The following is a 9,586-nucleotide window of genomic DNA, read 5'->3' on the forward strand; positions in this document are numbered from 1 at the left end:
TATACACATCGACTGACAGTCAGTCATTCAGTACCGTATAAGGCCAACCCAGCCCTGGAGTAATTTATCCCCAAATGCAAATGATACAGACAAGATCCATGTCCACGTAAATTCATTATAATATATATAAGTAAGGCAAGTCCATGCCCTCCGAAAATCCATCCCAAACATATATATAAGCAGTAGGTAAGGCAAGTCCATGCCCTGGGAAATCCATCCCGAATATATATAATTATCTACGCTCACTGGGGGTGTACAGACTCCGGAGGGACTCCTTCAGCCCAAGCACTATAAGTCGACCGCGCTCACTGGGGGTATGTGTAGACTCTCGGAGGGGCTCCTTCAGCCAAAGCGTGATATAAAGCCAATATGGACTACTGCATGCGGGCAGTCCCGATCCGTATAATAATAAAACCAACGAGGCCCGGTGCAGGCGGGCAGCCCCGATCCATTTAATAATAAAGCCAATAAGTCCTGGTGTAGGCGAGCAGCCCCGATCCATAAAATGGTAAAGCCAATATCGCCTGCTGCAGGCGGGCAGTCCCGATCCATAAAATAGTAACATATATAAAGCCAAATGGCCTGCTGCGTTGCGTAGCTGAATCCCATAAATATCCTTACACTGGACAATTATTACTGAGTGTGAAATGTATATTTTAGAACAATTAATTCAACAGCATCACGACCCCATGGGTCCTAAAATATCGGCACATAGCCTAAACATGATCTTTATTACTAGCCTCAGCTAAATTCCTCTAACATGTGCCACATGTTCAAATAATAACATGATTCTTTAATTTTACAACTTCACATGATTTATTCAAGACACAATTTTTGTGGTGCACGTCTACATGTTCGTCACCTTCAACATTTTATATCATACCAAATTTGGGAATTCATACCTTCAAAACCAAGTTTAGAAGTGTTACTTATTTCAAACCGTGTAATTCTTTAATCCGGTATGCCTTTGCCTCGTGAATTTGCCTCCATATACCTCAAATCTAGCCACAATTAATTCGATTCAGTCAATAAAATTTATTGGAATTAATTCCATAAGAAAATGGTAATTTTCCACAAAAATCCGAAATTTAGCTCAAAAATCTCCCGTGGGGCCCACATCTCGGAATCCGACGAAACTTACAAAATCTTATAACCCATCCAATTACAAGTCCAACCATACTAGTTTCACTCAAATCCGACTCCGAATCGGTGTTCAAATCTCGAAAATTTATTTTTATGAAATTGTAGAAATTCCTCCGATTTCTCTTGAAAAATCAATAATCTAACGCCAAAAACGAAGATTAATTCATGGAATATAATCATAAGGGAGTCAAGAACACTTACCTTAAGTTTTGTGAAAAATTTCCTCTCCAAAGTCGCCCAATCCGAGCTCCAAAATCCGAAAATGAAGAAAGAAATCAAAACCCACGATTTTATCTTCTGTCCAGTCATTTACTCTTTGCGACCGCGAAGCACAAAAATTTCCAGCCCAAAATTTGCCTTTCGCGATCGCGAAGAATAAATTCCCAGCACTTCCAGACATCATCTAGTATAATGGTCATAACTCTTTGTACAAAACTCCAAATTGCAATTGGTTCAACTTTCTGAAAAATAGACACCAAGGACTATAATGTTCATTTGTTGCTCAACTCCCAATTCCTTATATATTCCGAGATATAAGCTTCCAAAGGCAGCCCTATGCAACAGAGAATTTCCAAACTCTTCCCACACAGCCTAGAGTTTATCTATCATAACATTTTGTACACAACTCCAAATGACAAATAGTTTACCTTTCCAAAAGCTAGACAAGACACTAAGGGATACAACTTTTATTTTTGAATCATCTCCATATTTCTTACAGATTGCGATATATAAGCTTTCAAAGTCGGGTCAATGCAGCGGAGGTTTGTTCTACGCGATCGCAAAACAGCTTCTGCGATCGCGATTCACAACGCCCCAAATTGTTGTTTACTCTTCGCGAACGCGACCTGATATTCGTGATCGCGATTCACACCTCTGTGGACAAAAACCAACAATTTAAAATGGCCTAGAAATAGTCCGAAACTCATCCAAGCCCCTCGGGACCTCAACCAAATATACCAACAAGTCCTAAAACATCATACGAACTTAGTCGAAGTCTCGAATCACATCAAACAACGCTAAAACTATGAATCGTACCTCAATTCAAGCCTAATGAACTTTGAACTTTCAAATTCTATATCTTGTGCCAAAATACATCAAATCAATCTAGAATGACTTCAAATTTTGCATACAAGTCATAAATGACATAACGAAGCTATTCCAATTTCAAGAATTGGATTCTGACCTCGATATAAGAAAGTCAACTCCCCGGTTAAACTTCCCAAAAATTCAACTTTCGGCATTTCAAGCCAAATTCCACTACGTACCTCCAAATAATTTTTCAGACACGCTCCTAAGTCCAAAATTACCATACAGAGCTATTGAAATTATCAAAACTCCATTTCGAGGCCGTTTACACATAAGTGGACATCCGATCACTATTTTAACTTAAGATTTAAACCTTGGAACTAAGTGTTTCAATTCATTCCAAAACCTCGCCGGACCCGAATCAATTACCCCGGTAATTCACACAACAACTGTAAAATATAATTTGAGTAGTAAATGGGAAGATGAGATTGTAATACTCAAAATGACTGGCCGAGTCGTTACAGAAAGAAAGTTCAGACCTTATAACCGGATATCCATCCTTTCTCTTTCTTTTTACGCTTGTTCGGTCCATATGATGAGAAAGCATTTTTTTTTTGTGCGGCTATTTCAACAAGAAGATGTTTAATAAGATATGCATATATAAAACATATATTCTCTATATATATATATATATATATATATATATATATATATATATATATATATATATATATCCATTTGAAAGCCTTTGCATTATCTTTTAACTTTAGTGATACTATTCTTAAATTTGAATAAAAATTATAATTCATTAATTTCGGAAGATATCTGAATCCGAACACAAGTATTTTCTAAATATATATATTCTTCCAAAATAAAATAAATACATGCACAGTTTTACAAAATAAAATCTATCAATACTTCCAAAACAACCCAAAATTTAACAGAAATGACTTATATTGCCAAAGAAATAAAAAACCTAAACTCCATATATTGATTTCTTTGCTTGTATATTGTTGAGGCTACTATTGGTGAGGAAATCTTTATACCAGTGAGCCGACAGTTTTGGGATTCGATCCAACGTAAGAGGATTAACTTGATAAAGCCCGAATTTAATGGTGTAACCAAATATCCATTCAAAATTATCCATCAAACTCCATATGAAATAACCACGCACATCCGCACCATTCCTGCCCATCATCATTTGTAAAAGAGAAAGAAAAGCACAGTCAAGCTTAATGTGTAGAATGTAGATGTAAAAGAAGATATAACAAATTTAAACTTTGTTATTCGACCCAACATTTAGCGGTTCGTTCTTTATATTTTAGAAATTCAAGATTTTTCATTTATAAGCAGAATTAACCCAAATAACTGACCAGAGGCGAATTCATTATTTAAATTTTATGGGTTGAACTTTTGAAATTTTTAGTATCGAACCCATTATATATTTAAAGTTATGGGTTCATATCTATTTTTTTTTGCAATTTTAATGAATTTTTACATATAAATTTTTATTTCACGTCGAAAGTTATGAGTTCAATTGAACCCATCCACAATACACTACATCCGCCCCTGTAACCGACCACCCGATTGCTTAAACTAACAATAGCCGGTGAAGGTATAATATAGGCATAACTTATGTATGACATGTGTACAATTGTGTATAATCAATATATAATCCATATATATAGTCAAATTAATCTTACAAACTCCTTAAGCTCTTTGTTAAATTGCAACAACTTGGCGCTAAGACGATCCAAGTTCTTGGTCCATATAAAGTACTTTCTTTGGTTCCAAATACTTGTCATTTTGGCAAATTAAATTTTGTTTCAAAATATCAGACATTTGAAAGCACAAGAAGCATTAATACTTTTTTCCATCAAATTCACCTTTACTATTCTAGTTAGCGAAATTTAATTTAGTGAGGCGTTTAAAAGAGAAATAGAGAATAGTTATAATAAACATTCTTGTTATTAGAAATAAAATATCTTTCTTAAGAGATCGTGTGCAAGAGATAGCTTCTAAAAGAGAGTAGATAATATAGACGAGATCATGGTAGAAATCTTTAGAATGGAGAGTATACCTAATTGATCGAGCCAAAGATGCAAGGTATGCTTTGTGATATTTAATTCGCTTCATGTCTTTGACCAACTCATATCCTTCTTCTTGCTTGTCGATTGAAGCGTACCCTGTATGAAGTAATCGCAATTTACCTTCAATTACGTAGAATCTACACTCGAACATGAGAAATCAGTGAGAAATACTACGAGTTTAATTAAGGAGATTATTTACCATTTTCAGTCACAATTATAGGCATGTTATTGTATCTCTTCTTTATATAATCCACAATCTCTTCTATGCCTTGTGGAACCACATACAATCCAGGCATTCCCATCTGAAAAGTAGTTGGTGTAAGTTTAGAGTAATTGTCACCATATCATGATAAGAATTTGAACAAGGAAAAAGGTTCATAAATACCCTTTTACTATACCAAATATTTTTATAATTATCCTTGGTTATACTTTAGTTTTGGGTTATTCATACCTTTGCTAGCTAGCAATTCATAGCATACTTACCCTTCATCCTAACAGAGCTCCAACCTTAAGTATAACAAGGGGTATATTTGAACCATCGACGTTATAAGTATCAACCTAATCCGCACTGGAACTTCGCCAAAATCAAGAGCAAATACGACACGATTTGCTAAAGGTAAAGATATAAAGAGACTCAAGTATAATTAACGGGGTGGTAAAATTAAGATACTTCGTATAATATAGAGGTAAATTTGGACCTTTTCCCTTTAAAGACGTGTGCAAAAATATACCGGATCTCCTACGAAAGCACCATCTTCGTTCTGTCCAGTAGTGAGCAAAAACCCAAGGATGGCACGATTTTCACCATGGCTACAAGTTGGATTATTATTGTCATTCATATTGCATGGGCAATTGGAAAGAAGGCAATCCTTCACCAACAAAGTGGAATAATGGTTAAGCCCTATGAAGTCGGTGCTATTTTTTATAAGCCTTTTTTCTTCAGAGCTGAACTTTGGTAATTTCCTGCCGTGATACTCTCGCATTTCTGTAGGATAATCTCCATATACTAGAGGATCAAGAAGCCTGTTCATTCAAAAATATCGAGATTAATAATTGATATTTGCAACTTGACACGTCCGAATACAACTAATTAACATGTGCAATTTTGTTTTCTTCACCTAATCTAATTTACAGAATTTTTGTTTTCATAACAGATATATCACATGTTTGTCGATCAGTTCCGTATATATATTATCAAGCTAATATATTATTTGTTTGAACCTTATACGAGATTTGGTATTTTTAGAGTTAAAAGAAAGGTTACAACTTTCTATTGGTAAAAGATTTACAGCATTCTGGAAGTTCATCTAGATCCTCATGGGGTAGCAATATATAGGAACTTATGGGTTCAACGAGAAAAATGTTATAGATTACATAATAATAAAATTTTGAAAAAATAAATAAAGTAATATTATTCTTACCGGTTATGTATACTAGACTCTTAACTCATTAAGTATGAATACAAACACTATAGTCGAACCCGTTTCTCAATTGATAAGATGACAACCTGTTGAAATTCTGAAGGATTATGCATTATATTCAGAGTACGACATATCCAATGTAATTGAGCTTATCTTTGGAGAAAAGAATTATACTAAATCACTTAATAAATGATATATGTGTATATTTGTCTTCTGCACACATTTATATCACTAAGCTATTGTTAATAATGTGTAATAATTCCATGTTAGTTTATCCTTAATCTCGATTATTTGTTGTAAACTTCAGGTGTTCATAATATTTTTTTTATGTTTGGTGTACTACTTACGTACCAAGCCACATGAAAAGTCAAAGCTCTAGCTGCAGCTTTAATGTCAGCCTCATCATCCGTAATTGGCTTATACATGTAAGCACTCGCCACCATTCCTATCATTCCACCCTGTTCTGCCTGCTCATATATATAATTTTAATTACTAGTACCACTTATTTCCAAATCTTTCATTTGAACGTACGTTTCAAAACTAAAATAATAAGGTAACATGCGACTGACAGTTTTTTATTCTCAAAATAGAAAGAGAGAAATAGCTTGAAATAATTGGAGAAGTGAATAGACTTGCCTGGAAATGGTGACGATAGAGTTTGACAGCCTTTGCATGAGCCAATATTGAGTTGTGGACGACAAGTAGAGGCTCAATGTCTGAATTACCAGAGGAACATTTTCCAAAAGGGGGTGAACAATGTGAAGGTGGGAATACACCATTCATATAGGCAAGTTCCGCGAATAAATTAGGCTCATTTATTGTGGCCCAATACTTCACTCTATCCCCAAAACCTTTAAAACATGTTTCTGCAAAGTGCACAAACTCTTCCCTACAAAGATGACCAACTCACTGATTAAGATCGATATATATTTTTTTTATTACTCTATCTGTTTAAATTTAGGTGAGACACTTTCTTTATTAGTCTGTTTCGATAAGAATAACACATTTTTATATTTGAAAGTAATTTAACTTTAAATTTTTTATTTTTTTGATTTTTCCCTTAACGAAATTTTTTTATAACCATACAAATATTATAAAATATTTAAGACACAAGTTTCAAATATCTTATGGCCACCAAATAATATGGCATGTTTATGATACAAATTTCAAAAGTCTTATTTCTTTTCTTAAATTTTGTGTCGAGTCAAACAATATCACATAAATTGAAACAAAAAGTGCATAAATCACATGAAACATTATTTAAGGGAAATAGAATAGACCTCTTCTATGTACGAATTTCCCTCAAAGTATATTTTTTAAATTAATTTGCTTTCACTTGCTTATTGGATGATATAAAACCATCCTGATTATCTGAATTTAATCAAAAAAGAACTAATTGTAGCTAGATTTAACTAGAGAAGAAACTTACTGCATCAGAGGGCTGAGCCAGGCCCCATATCTGTCCTCAAGTTCTTGAGGAAAGTCATTATGATGGATCGTCACAAATGGTGCTACTCCTGCATTTTATGTATCTATTAATATTGCAATCATTATTTGCTTCTTTTCTTGTCAACTCTGAGTAATATGACGTGTGTTATAAAAATAAAAAAAGAGTTGGTAAAGAATAATGGAAGAAAGAAGAGTTCGTAAACAACCACCTTTAAGTAAGAGATTATCAATGATATTATTGTAAAACTTGATTCCAGCTGGATTCACGGCCCCTAACTTTCCTCCTGTCCAGCTCCACCATTAGGAGTCAAAAACATATATGCTTAGTTAATTTAAGTATCTCTTTGTTTAATCCCATGTGATTGTATTTGACTTTAAAAGAAGTGAAAATAAGAGAAGAGAATGAAAAGGAACATATATACTTGGAAGAACTCTACTCCAGGAAATGGAGAATCGATAAGCATTTACTCCAAGAGAGGCCATTATATCAATATCTTCCTGCCATCATTCGTTGAAACAAAAAAAATGACACGTTCTAACTTTAAACATCTCATTTTACATGATCACATGTCGTATAAAATGAAACTCAGGGAGTACCAAGTAACTATGGTAGTGGTCGTCGGCTACATCTCCATTTCCTCCATTTGTGATACTGCCTGAACCAATTCAAGAACAAGATAGTAAACGTATTAGCTTATATAAAAGGAACATATTAAAAAAATCTTAATTTATACAGACGTAAAAGAATGTGAGAGATTATACCATTGGTATGAGAAAAAACATCCCAGTTGCTAAGACTTCTGCCGTCTTCAATATATGCTCCTTCGATCTATATTCATATACTCATTAATTAAGGATGTTATATGAGAGCAGAGACAATTAAATAAAGAATAGGAAATTGAAAGTCAGAGATGTGGGTACTTGATAGGCAGAAGTTGATGTTCCAAAAAGAAAACTATCTGGAAATTCTGATCTTTTAACCTCTTCTTCCAACTCATTTCCTCCTTGGCCGATAATACTGTTGGCAGAAACACGTTGCAATAGTAAGAGGAGACAAATGAAGTAGGAGTTCTTAGTTTTGTTGCCCATCTTCATTTTATCTAAATTTCAGATAAAACTGATAGTCTATCTGACGGAGCCTAATTAAGTTGTATTTATAGGATTACTAATTAATATATAACAGGATTAAAAAAGTTCAATGTCGCTCTCATTCGTTGTTGCATATCTTAATTTTGACTTAATTTCAGGGAAAAAGAAGATTGTCTATCCGATGGCTGAGTTGTATTTTACTTGTACTAATCAATAAAAGGAAACTGCAGCTCTCATTGGTGGTGACTGGTGCATATAGGTCTTCATTTTGACATAATTTCAGCACAATTCTAGTTGGCGAGAAATTTTATTACCTGAGTCACATGACCAACATTATTTGCTGGCCTAGTTTATTTCTTGACAAGTGGACTCACTTTCTTACTTGTTTTATTTAAAAAATAAAACTAAAGAGACAACATTTAACTCTGCCAATAAAAGAAATTAAAACAGTAAAGATCTCCCAAAATCGGCAATCAGGGAAAATTGTAACAAAACTGGCGGATACTCTTTCATTTTATTAATTATGAGATTTTTACCTCCTCCCTATACTACATATGAAACTTAATTACCTTCTCTAATCAAGTTTTAACTTAATAATACGGTATCAATTATATACAAACAATTTTTAAATGAGTATCCCAAGATTGTAGCCTTTTAATTTAGTAAATCCCTAAAAATCCTCACAATTCCTTAATTACCCAGATGTTACCCCAATCATTCTAAAGGATTTTCTTCTTTCTCTCTTTGAAATCAACCCTCTTTCTACACCGATGCTACAAGGTTTTTTCTTCAAAAGCTCATAATTTTCTCTAACAATGGCGAAGAAATGGATTATTTTTTTATCGATTTGGATTTCGCCATGGCCTGAGTTTGGAGCATTTCCGGGCTTCCCCTTTTCTTGTTGGTATTCCGATGGTGGCTAGGAGTAGATGTATATTAATTATTTGGTTGTATTGTTCGAATTGAAATTGTCAATCAATAAATTTTGAAGGTGTTTGACTCTCCATTATTGACATCCATTAAAAAGTTTCGAAACTTTGAATTTGAAATCGAATTTTCAAAAAATATTGTTTGTTTGGATTGGGTGTTATTGAAAACGATTAAGAATATTATATAGAGTTTATATCTCGATTTTGAGGGTATTTGGTAAAGTTTAGATTTGATTTGGCTGGATTTTCATATTGAAATTCGAAGAAGAAGCAGAAGAACACACCACATACAAAATATATACAAATTATATACAAATTATATACAAAATACATACAAAAGACATATTGTATAAAATTTATATAAAAACTGTATTTAAATTGTATGATGTTGTAGTTGTATTTGAATGTAATGACCCGACCGGTCATTTTCCTTTCTAGA

The 9,586-nt window shown here is 33.6% G+C and overlaps 1 protein-coding gene across 1 annotated transcript; it reads right to left on the minus strand.

The window, feature by feature from the left end:
• Window positions 1-2,955: 2,955 nt before the first annotated feature.
• LOC104120252 (beta-glucosidase 18-like) lies at window positions 2,956-8,264 on the minus strand. The gene is made up of 12 exons (XM_070181480.1): window positions 8,051-8,264; window positions 7,892-7,958; window positions 7,727-7,785; window positions 7,552-7,627; window positions 7,339-7,413; window positions 7,110-7,197; window positions 6,313-6,569; window positions 6,032-6,143; window positions 4,991-5,282; window positions 4,459-4,561; window positions 4,250-4,355; window positions 2,956-3,356 (listed from the first exon to the last, which is right to left on the minus strand). Exons 1-12 carry the CDS (start codon window positions 8,222-8,224, stop codon window positions 3,146-3,148), a joined length of 1,620 nt encoding a protein of 539 aa, XP_070037581.1. The 5' UTR covers window positions 8,225-8,264; the 3' UTR covers window positions 2,956-3,145.
• Between the last annotated feature and the right edge of the window lie 1,322 nt (window positions 8,265-9,586).

Source organism: Nicotiana tomentosiformis, chromosome 7, assembly GCF_000390325.3.
Source record: "Nicotiana tomentosiformis chromosome 7, ASM39032v3, whole genome shotgun sequence".
NCBI lineage: Eukaryota > Viridiplantae > Streptophyta > Magnoliopsida > Solanales > Solanaceae > Nicotiana > Nicotiana tomentosiformis.